Genomic DNA, 20,886 nt, shown 5'->3' on the forward strand with positions numbered 1-20,886 from the left:
AGCGGGTCACGCTGCCATCTCTGGAGTACTGATTTCCATGCAGGGTGGTTCCCTTTCCGTTCCCGTTCCCGTTCCGGCGAGTCAATTAGAAGCGTTTCGACACTCGAGCGGCAAACGGCGAACGGCGAGCGGTGAGCGGCGTCTTTGCGGAATCGGAAGCGGAATTGCGATTGGCGGTGGGGTGGGGCTCACTTCTTGGCAGGACGACGACGACAACGACGACGGCGACCAGGACCCTTGGCAAATGTTAACAATTTCTAAGTGAGCAGTTTAGTGGCCGCTTCCCAGGCCAAAATGCCAAAATGCAACAGTTCCTCGAGTGCCCCTATCGAGTTGCGTTCGAACCCTTGAGATTTTGAGATTTTGACTGCGACTGCGACTTTTCGGCTCGTGTGTCAGCTCGCATTAGGCTCAGGATCGCAGAAAGGTCCTTCAGCCAGCGAGTCCTTCAGATTCGCGCAAGACAAAGGCCAGTTCTCGATTGCTCTTTTTTCTCTTTTTCTTCACTTTATTATTACTACACACAATAGACGTCTTAAGACTAGGCACAAAAAAAAAATTGTAAAAAAAATATTGTTTGGAAAAAAATCGTGTTGCTTTTGTTGTTGGTCTGCTGCGTATGTACAAAAATCATTTACAAAAATTTACAAAATTTCCTCTAGGCTAGGTTTCAATTAAATATAGAAAAAAAAGGTTTATATATTATTGATATATGTATGTATGTATAAGTTTTTCTTCACATCTACTGGGGGTTATTCTTGGAGACAGATGAACATGGGGAGGTTCTAATACTGTTACTTCTTGTATAATTCTATGGTAATTTATTGAGATTTTTATACAATTTTGGTAGATAAATTAGGGCTAATCAAACATTTAGTGGCAGCAAATTCAACTTACAGCTGGCTTCAAAATAGCCCTTTTTGGAATTTTATCTTAAAACGTTACGAATTTGTTAAGCTTTGACAATGTTTTTATTTTGTTTTTTTTGCTTTACAAACCATAATTCCTGCATATAATAATAATGAAAAATATGTTTAATTACTGCTTTTCTTTTGAAATCAGCTGTATGCTTTTGAAAATGTCACTTTACTATTTTCACAAAACTCGAACGAAGGTTTTTTTGCCAAAGGACTTCCACCACAATTCACAAATCTGGAATACTCCACCCCGTGATTATTATTTTTGTTTAGACAAATTTGTGAGATCCAGCTATGAGGAGGGATTTCTGTGCGAGGGATCCTCAGACCTCCAGGGCCAGTTCCTCGTCGTCCTCCTCGTCCCGTTCCCGCTCGTGCTCCCTCTCCCTCTCCCTTTCCCTATCCCTCTCCCTCTCCCTATCCCGCTCCCGCTCTCTGTCCCGCTCGCTCTCCTCCTCGTTGGAGCGCTCGCGGTGGGGCGGACTGCCCGGATTGAGGGGCGGACTGGGCGTGATCAACCGCTGGCGACTGCTGCTGCTGGTCCGCTCGCAGTCCGCTTCGCTATTTGCGCTCTGGCTGGTGGCGGGCGAGCGGGACGCGGGCGGCGCCGCCTGCTGCTGTTGAGCGCCAGCGGAAGCGGCCGCTGCTGCCGCGGCGGCGTAATAGCCGCTCAGCATGGGCGCCGCGCCGGGGGGCGGGGGAGCGGGCATCCCGGGCAGCGCCATGCCCGGCGGCATGCTCGTGGGATACATGCGGTACGAGGCGGGAATGGCGGGCTTCTGCAGGGCAGCGGCGGCCGCCGCCTGTCGGTAGTAGATATCGATCGCTGAGGGCGGGGCGCCGTGGGGCGATTGGGCGGCGGCGGCGGCTGCATACGGCCAGGCGCTCAAATAGGGCGTGGCACCGCCGTACAAACGCTGGAAGGCGGCGTAGTTGCCCGCCTCGGCAAGGAGCTCCAGTCCAACCGCAGTCTGCCGCTTCCATTTGGTTCTGCAATGGCGAAAAAAAAATATATATTAGCACATTTATAAACTGATAAATTAAAAAAAAAATTAATAACTTAAAATTATAAACCGATAAATGTGAAGAGTTTTTTAGCTTAACTAACTAAATAAATAGCAAACTGTTCAACTTGCGAAAAACTCCTTCAATTCAAATATTTATTTTCCATCGTAGTTGAGTTTTTTTAAACGCTTCCTCCTAATTTTTTAATCCCTCTCGAGTGTCTTGAGGATGCAAAGGCTGAGTCCTGCTTTTCCCGTCCTGTCGATTAATCATGGCCCAGTATTGCCGAGTCACTCGAGGCCTCTCGTCCTCTCGTCCTCTCATCCTCTAATATCCCGCCGTGTGCCTTCGAGGATTCCGCCTCGACTATTTATATTTCGCACTTAATTGTTTTGTCATTAATCTTGTGCCAGCCCACCGAAAAAAAAAACAAAACAAAAACAACAAAAAGGGAAATTGGAAGTGCTCTTAGCTGAAAACTGAAAACCGAAAACTTAAACCTAATTGGCAGCGACCCGCCCTTCTTTTTGGCAAATCCTTTAATTGTTTGAGGCGCCAGGAGCTCGAACCGAAACTAGAACTAGAACCAGGTCGGGGTCGTTTATTTTCCTTTTTTCCTTTCACAATTTTTGCCCATTCATCGCCAGCAAAGAGCAGCAGCTGTGAAGTGTTTTGGCCTAATGGGAGATATCATGAGTTGACTTTGGGTGAGGTTATGACAGCCTAGGGTATTATGTTTGTTTTTTTCCAACTATTTATTGCATTTTTGCCAGCCATTTGTTAAAGAAACTAACCAAATGAAAAACAGCACAACAAAGATACTGCCTAAATCATAAATATAGTTACAGTTTGGGCTAAATTTAATGAAATTGAGTTCCTCATTGCTAGTTTAGTGCTCTACACCTAAACCTTTTGCAAAGAGGATGTAAGAAACCTGCCACACATATTCCACATCATAAAATACAAGGAACAAAATTGTTAAAAATAAAATAAAGCCCGCTTCCCCCTTGGAGAATTCACACAGCCATCAGAAATCGGCCAACAGCCATCAGCCATCATATCCGGTTGAGTTTTGCGCCGTCAGCTACGCAAGATGTTGGCCTGCTGCTCCTCAGTTTCTCAGTTTCTCAGCTCCTCAGCTACTCGTCCCCCACTCCTACTCCCAATTCACAATTCCCAATTGTTGTGGTAAGCATTCTGCGCTCGAAATTGTGACAAGTCATTGGGCAATAATTAAAAACGAAAATAAAACGCGATCGAACGTAATAAGGCGGCAATCGAGACGAAAGACTTAGGCAACAAACTTGCACTGAGAAAAAAACGCAAAAAAGCAAAGGAGCTGAGAAGACAGCTCATTTATAGAAGCGATTTTTTTTTTTTTTGGTTTTCTTAACGACGCTCAGCGCAAAATGCAGCAAATTAAGCAATCAGCATAAAAAAACACAAACAGCGATAAGGTGATGGATGCAAAGGAAAAAAAACAAATAAAAGAGGGGAAAAAGCAACCATTAAGAGGATTTTTATTGGAAAACTGCGCGAAGAAATGGGCGCAACGCATTAAAGGCGCTGATTACTGGCCACTCAGGCACCCCCAAAGCACCTTCCCCTCCCCCTCCCCCCTCCCCTTCCCCCTTTCCCACCCCCTCTCTCCATTCATCCTCCGCCCCATAAAAAGCACAAAGCGAGCCGCTCACCTGCGATTCTGGTACCAGGTTTTCACCTGGCAGTCGCTCAGCTCCAGCTTGTTGGCCAGCTCCATGCGATCCTGGACGCTGAGGTACTTCTGCCGCTCGAAGGACTTCTCCAGCGTCTGCAGCTGGTGGTCCGTGAAGGCGGTACGCGCCTTCCGCTGCTTCTTGCTCAAGCTGAGGCTCAAATGCGACGAGGAGTCGCCGTTCGCCGAGCTGCCGTTCTTCAGACTGTCCTCGCCATCGTCGTCCTTGCCGCCTAAAAATATAAAAAAAAAAGGGGAAAGCATAAATAAAAGAATTCTATGAATTTAAAATTTTGTAAATGCTCTGCTGTATACTTATTCACATACTTAAAACGTAACTACATATTTACGAACTGTTTTCAAATGTTTGTTACTTTACCATTTAAAAACAAAACAAAATATGATTTCTCTAAGAGAACAACCCCATTCTTCAAAGCAGTAAAAACTTACAAACTGCAATGCCTTAGATTCTATAGATTTTTTTCGCCCTGTGCATTTAGTTTTCAGAAACGACAAGATCTCTATTGTTCTTAAGCCCCTTTTGCAATATCCCCCTGACATCTCTCATATATTTGCAATTTTCTGCAACATTTACGCGCCTTTTTGCACTTTTATGACCGGCCAACATGCAACAAGATCAACTGCAACAGCAACAGCAGAAGTAGAAGCAGCAGCAGCAGCAACTGTTGCAAGAGCAGCAGCAACATGTGCATGTGGCAACATTGTTGTTGCTGAAGCAGCTACCTTTTGCTAATTTGCAATTAAACAGTTTATGAGCACAAATTACAACAAAAGCAACAACAGACAATTATCAACATTACTTTGATGGATGTGCACAGTGAACACCGCCACTAAAGGATGCCACATAGCAGCAGCAATAATGCCACCCCGCGACCTGTACTTTGTTGGCTAATAAGTTGCCTAATGAAGTGACCATATTAAGAAAGCATAGCTTTGTAAATCGTAGTGTTGAGATACCCTTAAAAACTTGTTGTTGATTTAATATGTGATAATATCAATTAAATGTTTATATTCGAAATGCAATTTAAAAATACGACAAATGGTATTGTATTTTATCGGAAATTCTCGCAGTGCATTTGCTACTCACTTGAGCTTGAAAATCTTTCAGAAATCTGTTTTACTTTGTTGAATGCTTCACTAATAACTGAGGCACTTTCTGGGGCCGACCACGCCCCCATCTTCCGCCTTCTGGCTTCCTCTTTCTCCCGGGCAACTCCCACTCCCCTTTTCTCCTCCTTTTCGAAATGCATTAGCCACCGTTCCCGAAAGAAGAAGAAGTTTGACTTTCGAAGCATTTCCGCAATTTCTGTTCCACACTTGCAGAGCTTGTAGAGTGCCCCCACCCCCTCCCCCTCCCCCACCCCTTCTCTTTTCTTCTTCTTCAGTCTTTCTCTCTGTCGTTTTCCCCCCTAGTTTTAGATGGTAAACCCCCTTTGGCAGTTTTTACATTCGCATTTGTAATTAAGTGCTTGTGGCTAAACTGTATTAAACATGCTTAAGTGTGCAGCGCCTACCTCTCTCCCTCTCCCTCTATTTAGTCCAGCTGTCTCTCGCTCCCTCTCACTCTTTGCTTTTTTAGTTGCTATTTTTTGTGTTTGCATTTTAATTGCGCAACGGCAGAAACCATGGGAAGAAGCAGCAGCAACACAGCAACACATTTGCAATTGGCCTTTTTGCATTTTAATTAAAGTATAAAAGCAACGTTCTTAACGAAACTTAACCCTCCTCCTTCTTTATCGCCCCCTTCAAGATCCCCGACTTTCCCCCTATATTTCCCTCCGCTTTTTTTTCTGCTAAACGTTTATCAACATTTTGATAATGTTGGCGTTTAGTGCAGTCTAGTAACAACAGCAACATCAGCGGCAAACATTGCAAATTCAGCAGCAACATGAGAAACGAGCGAGCTTACATAACGGTTGTTCGCTTTTCGTGTTACCTGCATTATAATTTGTAATTATTATTGTTGCTGTTGGGTGTGCGCTTGAACATTTCCTTCACGGAAAAAGTCTGGAAAATGATGCCGGAAAATAAACAACGAACCCTTAATGCACTACTTTTATTTTTGAGAATTTATCACCAAAACACAAACTGACTTATAACTTTAACAATGTCTTGGTTAAAGATATAACAATATAAGTCTAACAAAAACGTCCTACTATGAAAACCCATTATTCACTTCTAATAAAAGACCTCAGTTAGGGAATTTACCATATCAATCAAAAGATAAAATATATAATACTAAAAGGCAAAGCTAAAAAGCAGAAGCAGACCGCAAAATAGAAACAAAAGACTTGGGCAACGAACTTTATTCGCATTGGCGTTTTTTCGCGGCGCACGTGAATTTTTCGTGGATAACCATTAAACATTATGTGGATTAAGTGGATGAGCTTCGTCTGCCCTGCTTTGCGATATATGTATATACATACATATATGTTATATATGCGCGATCTTGGAAGCCAAAGCAAAAGTCTGGCATTCCGCAAATGCCAAAATATGTGAAAGATGATGCCCGAAAATATCAATTTCAATATTGAAACTCTTTTATTTTTTGTATCACTCGACGGAGGCATTGAAGCGGCAGGATTTTTTTCCCCCCTCCGATCCCGATTTACTGATTTCGAGCCCCGCTTTTTTCGATCAGTGTACGGTTCGATGGGCAGAGAACAAGCTCTTGGTTCAATTTCAAACGCGGTGCCTGGCAAGGATCGTCGTTTGAGCTTCGAAAAAAATGCCAAGACGGGTAAGAAAAGGCCAAGAAAGGAGGAGAAAATAAAGTAGAAGGAGAGTGAAGAGGTGGAGAATAAAAAAAAAGGGGGAGTAGGGCATGAAAAAGCAACAACTGTCGCTCGCACGCGTCTCAAGTGACACGCGAGTGTTCACTGTATGTCCTTTTCTTTCTACGTCGATAAAGCTATCTCTTTCTACTAAGAATGCTTTGAACTAAAAACAAAAATGATTCATTTTTTTCTAATCTTCAATTTGTTATGAGAATTCCCAAAAATAAGCTATCTAAACCTAAAAATTTGTAATTTCAATCTGAATCTGAAACAGACGAAAACCCTGTGGATTTGAAAACTATTTGAGATTTGGGAGCACCCTTCCTTTTCTTACGGTATCCCTCTGCCTTTGTTGCTTTTCACAGCGTGGGCTCCCCAAATGAGAGGGACAGAGAAAGCGTGAATGTCAATGGCTGTTTATTTTGTTGGGACTGTGTGTGGGTTGTTCGACTGCCCAGCCAGCAGATTAAATTTAATTTTGATTTCTTTAGTTTCATTTATGTATATTCATTTGCGTGTGTGTGGCTCCACTTGGCTTGTGGCTCAAATCAAGGCAATTTCATTTGGAAAAATTGACAGCGGGAAGTCGAAACCGAAGGGGGTCACTTGGAGGGAGAAACCTCCGCATTTTGGTTATAGTTTAATTTGTTAATTGATTTTGGCACAGGTCAAAAAAAATAAATGTGAAAATTGCCCATGAAATTGGGGAAGCTTTGATTGAAACAAAATTTGTCAGGGGCTCATAGTTTATGATTAAAAACACAGTTGAATAGAGAACAATTACTAAAATAACTGGAATTAGGTGTTTTCCTTTTTTATACAAAAATAATTTAGAAGCTTCCAAAATTTAAATTGAAATAAATACGGAATATTATCTATTTTCTGTTCAGAATAAATACATACTCGTTCATGGCCTTTCAAATATTGCAGCAAATCAATGGAAAACGCACGATTACGGGTATTTAATAGTAATTTGTCATAATTTGCATAACGTTTAAAAGCGCTTAACGAGAGGGAAAAAGCTAAATTAAAACTAGCTGCGAAATCAATTAAATTGTTGCATGCGAAACGAGGGAGGCGGCGCGGGGGGCGTGGCTATCAAGGGTATTCCGTTGACAGTTTCGACTGGGCCATAAGCTGAAAATAAGCGAACACTTGGCTAATCTGGCCGAGAAGAAGGGGACTGCTAAGAGGAGGGAAAGAAGGAGGAGGAGAGAAGAGGAAGAGGAAGAGGAAGGAGGAGAAGAGAAGAGAAGAGGTGGACGGATCCAGAGACACCTGCCTCAGCCTCAGCCTGAGACTCACCTGTATTTTCGAGTCTTCGCCTATCAACCGAGCATTTTCCCCGTTCGAGCCACACAATTTATGGTGGTTGTTGTTGCTGCGGTGGTTGCTGTTGTTGTTCTTGTGGTTGTTGCTGGCCGTTATCTATTAGCCAACAGCCACAACAAAATCGAGGAACGACAACAGAAACAACCACGCTTAGCACTCAATATATGATATATCTCGGTCGTGGGGAAAAATCGTAAATTTAAAGTGGTGCGAAGTCAGGGGTCAGTTGGTGGAAAGGTGTAAATTGGTTTCGGGATTGCCTCCACTTTTCACGGTGGTTCAAAAATTAATAGAAACCGTATTGTATTGGGAGCCGAAAATGAAACACTACTATAATACATACAAATAATTAAAGATCAGAGAAAGAAGAGCTGTTTCGATATTTATAATGGAAAGTATAATTGCATATATATTTTATTATTATTAGTTTATTACTATTAGTTTTGAAGTGACTTTTAAACTAATATTTCCTTTCTGTTTTATGGTTAGTTGTATGATTTTCCTTTAGTAATCCCACTAAATTATCGTATAAGGTATATAAGGTACAAGGATAAACCCCACTTACCGCAATCATCGCTATCGCTGTCGTCGATTGTGCTCGCCTGATCGCCGCTGATGCTGCTGCCGGCTCCTCCGAGCAACATGTTGCCGTTGCCACTGCCATTGTTGTTGCTGTTGCCACCGCTGTTGATGTTGCTGTTGCCACTGCCACTGTTGTTATTGTTGTTGTTAGCACTGCTGCTATTGTTGTTGTTGTTATTGTTGTTGTTATTGCCACTGGCATTGCCCAATTGCTGGAGCATGAGCGGCGACCGGGATCGCTCATCGTGGATGGGATGGTGCAGATGTGGGAGGTGGTGTTGCTGGTGGCTTAGATGGCTCAGGTGGTTCAGATGCTGCCCCGGATCACCGGGCAGCCCATGACCATGTCGATGCAGTGCCTCCAATCGCTCCCGCTCCATTTGCAGATGGTGGGGATGTTGCTGCTGCTGCTGTTGCTGCTGTTGCTGCTGTTGTTGCTGCAACACGGCGTAGTGGGCGGGCGGAAAGTGGGCGAGCAGATGGGGCGGCATGCTGTGGTGCGAGTAGAGATTGCCTCCCGGTGGCGAATGCCTTTCCCTATAATGCTCCCGCTCCCGCTCCCTCTCCCTCTCCCTTTCCCTCTCACGCTCAAAGCGCAGCAGTTGCTGCTGTTGCACGATGTACTGTTGCAAGGCGGCCTGCTGCTGATGTTGCTGCTGTTGATGCTGCTGCTGCTGCTGTTGCTGTTGCTGATGGTGATTGTGATGTTGCTGCTGATGCGGATGCTGATGCTGGGCAACGATCGATTCGTCCCGCTCCGAATCCGGCGGACTGCCACGCCCACCGCCCGAAGAGGCGGCTGCCAAGGCGGCGGCCGCTGCTGCTGCTGCCGCGGATGCAGCCGCTGCTCCTGCGAGAATATCGGTGATCATGAAGCGGGATCGCGTTGCCGTCGTCGCCGTTGCCGCCGTCGTGTTGTTGCTGCCGACGGCCGGGGAAGCTGGACGCGGCATACCGCCGCCGCCGACGGCAGCGGGATTATGATGAGCGGTGGCACTCGGTGCACTGCCAACGGGAGCTGCCGTTGTTGCGGACATTTCCGGTGGCATTGTGGTCATGTGTGGTTGGCCGACGAGACACCGCTGCTGCTGCTGCTGCTCCACCTGCACTTTGCACCCGAAAAAAATAATTGTATCTTGTGTATGGGAACACGAGTTTCTAGCACTTTGTTGTTGGTTTCTTTTTTTTTTTTTTTAATAGATTATGTTGCAGCTGTCACTTTTGTGACTGATTAGTTTATGATTGGATTAAGGTTTCTAGTTCTTCGAGTTTTCGAAGCTCAACTTGAGTTTTTAACGCAAATGTTGCTGCTGTGCGCGCACTGTTGGTGTTTTGAGAAGCGGGAGCAACAACCGCTCGCCTTTGGCTTTCGACCGAAACTGAAACTTGCTGCCAGCAACAGCAACTGCCAGCAGCAACAGCAGCAGCAGCAACAACAGCAACAACAGCAGCAGCAACAGCAGCAGTAACAACAACACCAGCAACAAACAGACGGCAAAAACCAGTTGAGCCACAACTTTTTATCAGCTGCCACCTGTCGTCGTCTCTTTCTCGCCCACTGACTTGGCCAAGTGGCGGTGTGGTGGGTTTCCCTCTCTTTCGTCCCGCGCAGCCCTCTCGCTCGCACTCACTGCTGGCCGTGTATATTGCCCGCATTTATTGGTCGTAATTGGCAGCAATTGACATTCATTAGGCTTCAATCAGCGGCCCTCAAGTTTGCGACTGTGGTGACTTTTCCACTGGCAATGGCCGCACGTCTAACGGTTGTTTTTATAGCACGTGGTGGACTTGGCCATTTGAAGTAATACCTATTAAGAAGTAGCCTATTGTACACCTAAGGTTCTTTTGTTGAGTGATTTGGATATCATTTAAAAGTAAAACAAGATGTACATAAAAGCAAAGGTATTTTTTCTCTCCCTTTTTTACCATTCATTTCATAATTAATAAATTCAGCACCTCCTTAATAGCATAAAGGGGTTAAATAAAAGTTTAGGGATGAAGTGGTAAAGTGTGTAATTTAAAAATATTTCAAATAGGAGTTAAAGGATGTAAGACTTCGAAATTGTGACCTCATGATGATGCTTGCATAAATTTAATTGAAAAAATATTTAAATTTATTTTTTTTAATTGCGTTTAGTGTAATCTAGGTTAAGTTTGAGCAGCTTAACATTTTTTAAATTGCTAAACATATATGCCAAAATCCATAACTAAAACAACGCATTTTATCAATACCTCCCGAGCACCGAATTTCAAGAAGTCATCCCCAGTAAAAGCCCAGTTCGGATGGTTTAGTTTCCGCATTTTTCCTCTTCCGAATATGACTTGCCATAAACTTTTTATGGCAGCTGTGAACGCGAACTCAACACGATTATGGCAGCGGGGCAGCTGCTGCCTTCGCCTCCGTATCTGATGGACAGATAGCCGGATTGCAAGATGGATGGATGGATGGGATGCTGTCAACCCTGTTTTGTGGCCCAAGCCACGCCCCCTTAAACTGGTTCCGTGAGCGAGAGGCCCGCTGCGAGGGCATCTGTCTGTCTTGCTCTCACTCAAGGCCTGGCCGCACTTGGTTCGCCTCGGGTCCTCTCGCTCTGCAGACTTTGTTGTTGGTGTCTTTTGTTATTTTTGCGCTTGTTAACACTTTTTGTTTGGCATTTAAACAGTAAATTGGCAGCAGTTAAATGCCGCACGCTTCCCTCTCTGTCGCACGTGCTATTGCCCTCTCTTTTCAGCCACTTTCGGTTTACTTCTTGGACTTGTATCGATGTCAATTTGCTGCCTAATGTGCAAGTGAATGGGTCTCAAGGGGGGCAAAAGGGGAGCTCTTTTTTTCGGTGGGGGCATACGTATGTGTATCGTGTGTGGATGTGTGGATGGATTGCTTCGGTGGGCAGGAGCTGCTCGAGGAGGCTGTCTTTGGCGCCTGGAGGCGGATGCTCCAACTGCTCCACACGACTGTGTATGGTTAGCTTTTCAAAATGGCTCCACGGCAGCAATTGTCGGGAATTATTTGCCATCGGTATTTCCCCCAGTTCCTGCCGCCAAACGATTCTGCGAATATGCACTTAACCATAGATATATCCCAAGCATTTACGACCTGACAAACGATCGAGCTGCGGCCGGAAAATGGAGACGTGACCGGGATCGGTGAAGCCCCCTGCAATTTGTTTTAAAGTGCCAATTTACCAAAGAGAAGGCCTATAGGATCTATTATAATATAATAATACCACAACACTCAAAAGTAAATATATTTAGAAATCACAAAATCTTTTTCAAATAAAAAGTTTATAATTAAAAATAGAATATAAATTAAATATATATAATTACAAAAAAAGCTAAAGAAATATCTTTAGGTTGTTCAATTTCATATCCAAAAAAAAAAAATTTATTTAAATTTATTTGATTACAGCAAATGATATACTTTTATCCACACCAAAAGGATGTATCCTGGGATTATGTAAATTTAATATAATTAGGCATTTACTGCACGTGTTTTAATTTTAATTGGAATTCCCCTAAGCCCATCATCTTGAAGTAATTTCCTCATCTGTCACAGCTCTCTCTCTCTATGTTGAAATGCCACCACCCCCCATTAATGAGATTCGCGTAAAAATGTGACAATAATTTATCTTTAGGCATTCCCTTTGCCTGCTAATGAGGCAACTTGACTTTCGCCACTCTCCCGCACACAGAGGCACCCGAAATCACACGGATATTCGACGTATTTTCATTTTCCTACTGGGTCCGCCATTTTGTCGGGGTCCAACTAACGGCACTTGCCGCTCGTTCACCGAGTACAAAGCGAAATATAATACACAGCAGTGAAATAAGTTAATTAAAGATGAGCTCGGTGGAAATTTTATGGAGCTCTAAGTGCGACACAATAATACTCTAACTAAGGGAAGATTTCACGTAGAAATTTCGAAGAACCAAATTCAAAATCTGAAACAGCAATGCAACCACCAATTCGGATTACAATATCACCGTTAAAATTGAGCCTATAATCCCTATATCTTCACAGATCTTTCCATTTGAGTAATTCAATTCGAGTACCAACTTTCAGAACTCTATTCATGTTTGAGGTCCAGTTCAGATAGGATGGCCAAAGTCCACTTGAAAGCCATTAAGCCCGAAGTGCTGCGAGTGTGGTTCACCTTTCGCGTGGTTTAAAAAGACATTAAAAATGACAAATACGTAGTTGGCGGTGCGAGAAGGTCTCGTTCCCAAGCAAATGACTGGGGACGCTCATTAAGAGTGGCTGCAAACTGACCAGCTGACCATTAACGGTGACCCCCGACCCCGATCCCCCGATTCCCCCCTCAAATATCTGAGTGTCGCCGTGGAAAGTAATTTTAATTAGCCATTCGCCACTCACCACCCACAGATTGTGATGGGAAGTGGGTGAAAAGCGGGTGGAGAGCGAATGGAGAGCGAATGGAGAGCGGGTGGAAAGCGGGTGGAAAGTGGCTGAAAAGTGGGTGGAAAGGGGGCGGAATCAACCCCCTGGGGATGCGCTTAAGTGCCTTGAGGATGAGTAGTAGTATCCTCCGCTTCCCCTTCGCATCCTGGCATCCTGGCATCCTGGGCTGGCTTTTTGAAGGTGTCGTAATTGCACTCAGCTCACTTGATTCCCGATAAAAGCGGAACACAGGGAATTCGGATTTCGAATGCAAACAAATTAAAAAGCACTTAACAGGGGTCCAAATCGTGAGGCGGGGATACAAAGCAGGGAAGCTGGGAAAACAGGGGAAACGGGGAAATACGGAGGAGGCAAGCCGTTCATACCATAATACACATGTGGAGATCCAGCGATTTAACCCGCTCCTTCTAGGCGCCATTCGACGTCGTCGTCGTCGTCGCCTGTGTGAGATCATTTAGCAGCTCGGATCCAGCGGGGGGATCGTATTATAAATCCTCTGAAGTGACCCTGGCGTGTGGCGTCAGTCAAAGCGAATTCAAATTGCCCGAAAGAGTTTAACATCCTGTTGGCATCGTCTACCTGGCTGGGATCGCCTCGTCCCACGTCGCCACTTCTCCAGGTCTCCCAGATCACCTCAACAGTTTCCCCCGCTGGTTCTTAATTGAGGTTTAACACAACATTTACCGCTTTTCGCTAATCGCCTTGAAGCTGCCGACGTCGATTCGATGGCTCCTACCAAGATGCACAGTGGTTGGGATCTATTTTGGTGGGCAGGTTGCGATCTAAACGATCGATATTCTATTAGTAAAAGTATACAGATTTTTTGGTTGCACATTTTCGGAATATTTAGGAACATGCACGATCCTCTTTGGAAGTTAATAAACTAATAAGTTTAGTAGTTGCTTATTTAAACTTAAATAATAGAGAGTTCTTTGAAAAAATATGGCATTATAAAAAAAATACTATTTTGTTGTTTCGTTTTGAGTTTAATATGCACTTTTTTCTATATGATATTGATGTAAGGATCACTGTTCCTATCGATCAAGGAGTGGCCCGAAGTATCGAAATAAACTCTAGTAGGCCAAGCAGACAAAATTCTCCGCTCCTCCGCCTGTTCATTCATAAAAGTTTGGGCTTTGTTATTGTTTTGATTATGCGGCTTAATAACAACACGTCATGTCATTTCATTTCGGGTTTCGGCTTTTGGCATCCCTATCCCCACAAAAGACCACTGCGTTGATCCCATTGAGAAATGCTCGACGTTTGTTCATCACGCAATGTCGCGTCCGCATTTAAAACCCACGGCAAATATACAAAAAATAAATATAAGTAAAAAAAACAGCAGCCACCGCGGCTCTTTTCATCAGCCATCCTCGGGAATTGTGTGCCGTTGTTATTCTCGTTGCATTTATATTTAATAATATTGACGTTTGACCATCGCATCGACCCTCGTTAGGAGCCCCCCGATGAAACTCGTAAGCATTTTTCGAGAATTCATTGAGGAGATAAATTAGGGAAATATTTCGAGCCCCTCAATTGGGCAGATCGAGGAGTTGATATCTTGGCCAGACTAATTGGTTTAGATTGTATAGCTTTCGAAAGGAAGTTGCTATTAAATCGTCACTTTTTCAACTGGCTTGCTATTAACGATTCTTGAGTTATGTATAAGAGTATATTACTCTTTAATATTCTGAATACGAAAGGAAGTGAAATTTTTCAAAATGATTTCCGAATGTAAATGAACTTACCTCCAAGATGAAATATGTTTCACTCAAAATCATTCACTTACTTAGGATGGCACCTCCCAAGATTGTTTTAAAGTAAAACAGCTCCGAATGATATATGCTCGCATTGGGGCGATTAGGCGTTATCGGTCGTTATATATCATGATGGCCGAACAAAGGCCCACAAACAAAATCGTACAAAAAGAGCGACAAATAAAGGCGAGAAATGAGACTGAAAGAGTTTTCCCCGGGCGGGGTAACTTGAAGTTTTATGTTAATTCCCATAGACCCATAGACCAGCCGGGCAATATGCATAAAAAACCCAATCGAAAGGCGAGACCGGGCATCAAATTAAATCAGTTTAAATATGGCATAAAATAAAAGTACAAATGTTTGTTTAAAAGGCCAACCAACGCCAACGGGTTAGAGTTAGTATCTCAAATCGAATTTATCGCCGCACAATTTGTGAAATTAATTTACTCGCTCCGATCTCGAGGTCTTCACTTCGCTTCAGTTTTCTCAGTTCAGTCTTTTTTTCACTCCTCCTTCGATTTGGACTTTAGTGATTTGAGTGAGGTAATTATGAGTGCCCCTAATGCCGTGGCAGCCGATACGTTTGATTGTCAGTTTTCAGCGATAAGTTAAAAGTCCTGGCTGGCTGCCTCGCATAAATCGGTGCCCCTATCAAAATCTTATCGCCGCCACACATCAGCGGTCAGAGAGTTTTCCTTTGCCAGCAACCCACAATCCAAAACAACGGCCAAGAATATCGCCATTTGGCGTTGACAATATTTTTCATGCTAAGAGACTTTTAAGCTGTCAACGCGCGGCGCTCATAAAAATCGACCACCAAACGGGACAGAACGGACGGAATCGAATCGAATCGAATCGAACTGAATCGAATCGCAACGAATCGGATCGAGCCGAGTTGAATCGCTCCAAAACTGGGCCTAAATCAACACGAGGAAAACGATTAAAGAAATTTAATTTAAAGTTTGAAATGAATATAGCTAGATTTTATTACTTTATTGTTGTTATTCGATTACATTTTGAATCATGAAAATGAAGCTTTCTTCTGTTTGTATAAATTTACATGAGTACACCGATGAATTACATTTTTATTTATTCAATCAGTATTTTTTTTCTGTGTATTTTAGAGCAGTAAGCTGGGTTTGAAACTGCATTTCGAGGTTGCCCAACAGCGTCAAACTGTCTGGCAATTGTTTTATGCATTTAATGGGCTCAGTTCAGTTTGGCGCGAGGCGGGGATGTCGAAGGGAGTTAACTCGACTGGAATGCGACTTAGGGCTTAAGCAAGAGTTCAAACAATAAACTAGATTTTAAGACCTTAGGGATTCTCAGGTTTCTAACATTTACATTGGGTAATCGTTTAAATGCAATCGCAACAGGCACTTGACAAGTTTTCTGTTCTGGTTATAATTGTAGTTTTATTAACCCTTAAACTAATATTTACCTTTTTTATTTATACAATTTTCGCATATGAAAGACAGGCCTATGAGGAATAGTTGGCCCACATCGACTCAACCCCCAGCGGGAAACGCTGGGCTGCTTTCATCTTATTTGCTTTTCCAATTGACACGCCCTCCGTCGCTCGCACTTTTCCCGGCGATGAAAATCCGGCGAGGGCAAAAACAAATGAAACGAAACGAAATGAACAAACAAATTGCCGGCGTTGTAACAACTTGACATCAGCACGTGCCCCTGTGTGAGTGCCAATGGGCGAAGACAGGGGCGTACGAATGGGTTTTCAGGCCAAAAGGGGATCACAGAAAACTCCGAGTAAGTAAAACTCATCTGATTGTTTAATTAAGCAGTTGTTATAGGTTAAATGTACTTAAAATATTGCTTTGAATATAGAACTTAGATTTCTTTCTTATAAATATGGAAGCTGCTTATGTTGTACCCCCCAAAACTTCCGTTACGAACGCCACTGGTTGAGTTGAGTGTGTAAAAGACTGTTGACAATTGCCAATGGCTGCTTGTAATTCCCAATCTATGAATATCAAATAGGCCAGGGCAGCGCGTCCAGGACCCAAAAGCCCCGACCCTTGTTTGCCAATCAAATCATAATCTGAATTTGCGAGCAACAACAAGTAAATAGGGGGACACGAGGATGCGGCTGGTGGATGGATAGGGACATTAGGGGGCAGGACGGAAGGCGACTGAAGGCGCAAATGCAATTTTACAATGTTACATGAAACGAGAAAACGCGCAATTTGTGCGGGAGTGGGATGGCAAATCGGGCTGTGAGGGGGTTGTGAGCGAGATGGCGACAGAGGACTTGTGCTTTGACGCCTTTTTGATTTGATTGTCCATGACATGACGGGGTCCCAATCCGCTCATCTTCCCTTTCGTACCGCTCGAAGGGAGCCCGAAGGACCTCCACCCAACACCCAACACCCAACACCCCATATATTCGCATATTCCTAAGTCCCCCTCCGCTTCAGTGCTCGTTGCATGTGCGCCATTTGTAATTCAAGTCAAAAGGCAGTCGATGTTGTTGCTGCCATTGTTGTTGTCGCAGGAAGTACCCTTCGAAAAAGTTCGTTCGCTATCCGAAATCGAGTACACTATAGTGGGATTCCAGATGTTTAAACCAATTTTGTTCCCATTCCAAGCTGGCATATCTCTTGATGTTTTTGATTTATTTTATCAGCAACATTCAGTCGATTTTTTGACTAATTTGTATGCAAAATGTTTGAAAATATACCAACATTTGAAGAAAAGAAACCCAAACATTAAGTTCTAGAGCCCGCAACTTTATCAATTTTTAATCAAATCCAAAGTGTCATACCTTCTATCGCTTACTTTGAGGTTTACTTGAGATTTATTTTTAATTTCGAAAAAATTCTAGTTTTATGAAGGGTATTTTTTTATTCGAACTGCAGATTCTTTGCAGACGTGCTGTCCTTGCTGTTGTTGCTGCTGTTATTCCTCGACGGATTATAATTTTCTTTTCCGTTTCAATGCATTTCATTTCCGTGCCAACGCACGAACGACCCTTGATCCCATCTGTATGCCAATGTGTGTGTGTGTGTGTGTGTGTAATTGTGTACTTTGTATTTTTGCATTTTTGACTCAATTACAATTTTCATGCAAAAACAGCAGCGGCAAAAGGAGAAGAGCCAGGGCGTGGAAATAGTCGCAGGCATAAGTAATGTGCCTGGTAATCGGATTTCATAATGTGATCAAAATAATAAATCAACTCAACGACAGCGAAAAGTAATTTTGTTTCTTTTGAAATTAGCTCACGTTCTGATTTGAATTCAAATTTGATTTTTATTTGTTGGATTTATTTTAAGTTTCAGTTCAACAAAAATATTTGTTTACTGTGAATGGCACTTGTGGCGGTCTTTTTCAAACCGAATGTTTTGTGGGAATGACTAAACCAGAGTGCTGCCACTCCAATAGGAAAATATAAAACAGTGCTGCCAATAACAATTTAACAGTTGAGAAATTAGTGTGAAATATTTATGAATTTTACACGTGCCAATTTTTATAGTCAGTAATTATAGAAATATTTACCTATTCGTAAATTATTTTAAATAGAAACTTTTTACAGAAATATCTAATTAGTCGATTGTTCTCGATAGAACAAGAATTGATTTTTTGTAGGTGATTTTAAAAACTATAAATATGCGAGTTAAAAAAAAGTATGCAATCCCTTATCGTTTTTTTTTAGCAATTCGCCGCCCGCAAAATAAAAGACAACTTTTTCATTCGTTCCACTTCTTTCTTGTTTTGCTCAATAAAACACTTATTTCTAATTTTGTTACAAGGTTTTCTGTTTTCTGCTTAATCATGTTTTTCGGTTACTAAGAAAATAGGAATTTAAATTATAGAAAAAAATATATCATTATGCATTAAACAATCGCACGCACACACAACTTTACCGCCTAAGAACTAACAGAAGAACATAATGTGGCCACACGATTCTGATTCTCACTTTTACTTTTACTTTTACTTTCACTTCTCTCTTTTCACCGCGCCGGCCCTTCGCCCCCTTCCCAATATATCGATATATATATATAAAGCTGATCCGTCTGACACCAAATGAAGGAGGGGATAAAAGTGGGAGGAGCAACGAAGGAGCTCGCAATCGAAACTCAAACTCTAGTTAAACGTGGGTCTGTGTAGGTATATCTATAGGTCTATATATATATCAATTATATATTGTATAGTACACGTGAATGGCGTTGGCTACTATATACTCCGAAACATGCACGGCGTCAAGTGTATAAAAGTTTTCCGCTTTTTGATCCTGTCTGTATACAAATCCACTACTAAGAACAATTTTAAGCCTATTCAAGAAAGGGGAAGAGGGGAGAGTCTAGTCATATCGTAAAAGTTACATTCGCGCAGGGGTTTAGGTGTATGAAATGCTATCGATGAGTTTTGGGACCGAGGACCCCGCTCGAAAACGGAGGAGGATGCCGAATGCTGGACGCTGGACACACCGCGTTCATTGTGTGTGTGCGGTTATCACGATGTTGATCTGCGGATAGACATCCGGCTTGGCCTCCGACGTGATCAGCTGCACCATCCGCTGCTGCAGCTCGTCCTGGCTGGCCTGCGTTCCCGGCGGTATCATCCAAATGGCATCTGTATTTGGGTTGCAAAAAGGGGATACAAATGTGACATTAGCAATCGGTTCTCAAATGCGTAAAGCATCGTAAGTTCAATGATTTTTAGCTTATTGTGCGAATCTAGATCTAAGATCGAGGGCTGTCTCTTGCTCACCGCCAAAGTACCAGCCATTGGGAGTGCACAGCCGCCACAAAATCGGCGGCTGTGTGGGCATCAGATCGGCCAGGATATCACATGTTTCACCCGGACGCAGAGCGGGCACATTGATGCGCTGCGTTTGGATGGGCGAGGTCAGATAGCAGTTGTTCGGCCATCGCTCGGTGCCGTCGTTCTGCAGCTGGAAGGCCTGCTGCTGGGCATTTAGGTGCTTTCCCTGGACGATTTTCATCGAGGGCAGGGACTGTAGGCTGCAAAAGTCCAGGTAGCAGCCTACCGCCGTCTGCAGGCTCCTAAAAGAGGCGATAAATAGTGATTAATAAAATGCATTAACATTATCGTTTATCTACAAGAAATCTATAGTCTAATCAGTCCGAACTTGAATGATCAAAGAATAAACATTCATTATCAAAGGTCACTCACAAACTTTGTACAATTTAAATTAAAACCAAACCCTAAAATAAGGTTTGAAAAAATATGTAGTAACTCCGAAACACAATAGTCATTCACTCCGAAATACAAGGAAATCCCTGTTATTGGTCATATCTTACCAGTTGCTCATCTCCAGGTAAAACCTGGCTGATTCCCGGTTCATCTGGTTGTTCATGAGGCTCTGGAACTGGCTGATGAGGTCCTCGTGATCCGTGGTGCCCATGCAGCTAAACTGTTGCAGCAGCAGGGAATCGATATCGAAGTCATTTGTGGGCAGACCCTTGATGGCGGATGCGGATGCGTTGGCGGCGGATGCGTTCGCGGATGGACTGGGACTTAGATTCGAATTGGGATTTTGATTTACGCTCAAATTCGAATTCGGACTGATGTTCGGAGTGGAATAGGGCAGCATTCCGGGGGGCGCGGGCAGGGGTATGGCCATCATTGGATTTGTTGTTGTTGTTGTATTGGTTGTGAGACCGAACAACGGTTCACACTGCATCTGCTGTTGCTGCTGCTGGCTATCCGCATTTGGATTCTGATTCGGACTCAAGTTCATATTTATGTTCTGCATCTCGGCGGCGTTTTCGTAATTCTCCTCCACATCCATTTTGCTATCTCTCGCTCTCTTTCTCTCTCGCGTTAGGTCCTTTGTTTGCTTTCTCTCCCTTTCTTTCTGTAATTAATGTTTCAAATCAAAATCGCAATCAAATGAAAATGCGTTTTACGCTTTTGTTGTTGTTTAAGCACTTGTACACACATTAACGCATACACAGATTGGAATACTCACACACGGACGGAGGAGCACCCACGCACACACAGATGCAGCAGCTGGTTTTTAAGGGCGACGAAAACAACAACAGCGACGGTCACCTCGACCAAGGGGGCGGGACGGGGGCGTTCCGGCTTGCGGCGGCTGCTGGCGTGACCTATGTCTTTAAACAAGGCCGAAAGAAAGCGGCTAGTTGGCGAAGAAGTGCGGGAATAAAATAAAAAGGCAACAATTCTGGACCGCACAGTGTGACCAGGCCGTTTTTTTTTTTGTTAACTAAGAGTGACCGCAGGCTTTATATTTAAAAAAACCAACGAAAAAGTCTGGCTATACCGTTGGTATTATTTACGGTCGAAAGCGAAATTACTGGGCACACTGCTCGGCTTAAGAGTGTGGCTTAGAGTTGCCAGGTTAGGGCGTTTTGCC

The 20,886-nt window shown here is 43.4% G+C and overlaps 2 protein-coding genes across 2 annotated transcripts; both read right to left on the reverse strand.

The window, feature by feature from the left end:
- Window positions 1–477: 477 nt before the first annotated feature.
- On the reverse strand, window positions 478–9,715 carry LOC108098144 (homeobox protein B-H2). The gene is made up of 3 exons (XM_017200870.2): window positions 8,332–9,715; window positions 3,617–3,869; window positions 478–1,907 (listed from the first exon to the last, which is right to left on the reverse strand). Exons 1-3 carry the CDS (start codon window positions 9,404–9,406, stop codon window positions 1,241–1,243), a joined length of 1,995 nt encoding a protein of 664 aa, XP_017056359.1. The 5' UTR covers window positions 9,407–9,715; the 3' UTR covers window positions 478–1,240.
- Window positions 9,716–18,225: 8,510 nt separating this feature from the next.
- On the reverse strand, window positions 18,226–20,722 carry LOC108098133. The gene is made up of 4 exons (XM_017200856.2): window positions 20,479–20,722; window positions 19,808–20,364; window positions 19,254–19,549; window positions 18,226–19,115 (listed from the first exon to the last, which is right to left on the reverse strand). Exons 2-4 carry the CDS (start codon window positions 20,296–20,298, stop codon window positions 18,976–18,978), a joined length of 927 nt encoding a protein of 308 aa, XP_017056345.1. The 5' UTR covers window positions 20,299–20,364; window positions 20,479–20,722; the 3' UTR covers window positions 18,226–18,975.
- Between the last annotated feature and the right edge of the window lie 164 nt (window positions 20,723–20,886).

The sequence above is a fragment of the Drosophila ficusphila genome, unplaced genomic scaffold (genome assembly GCF_018152265.1).
Source record: "Drosophila ficusphila isolate 14025-0441.05 unplaced genomic scaffold, ASM1815226v1 contig_197, whole genome shotgun sequence".
NCBI lineage: Eukaryota > Metazoa > Arthropoda > Insecta > Diptera > Drosophilidae > Drosophila > Drosophila ficusphila.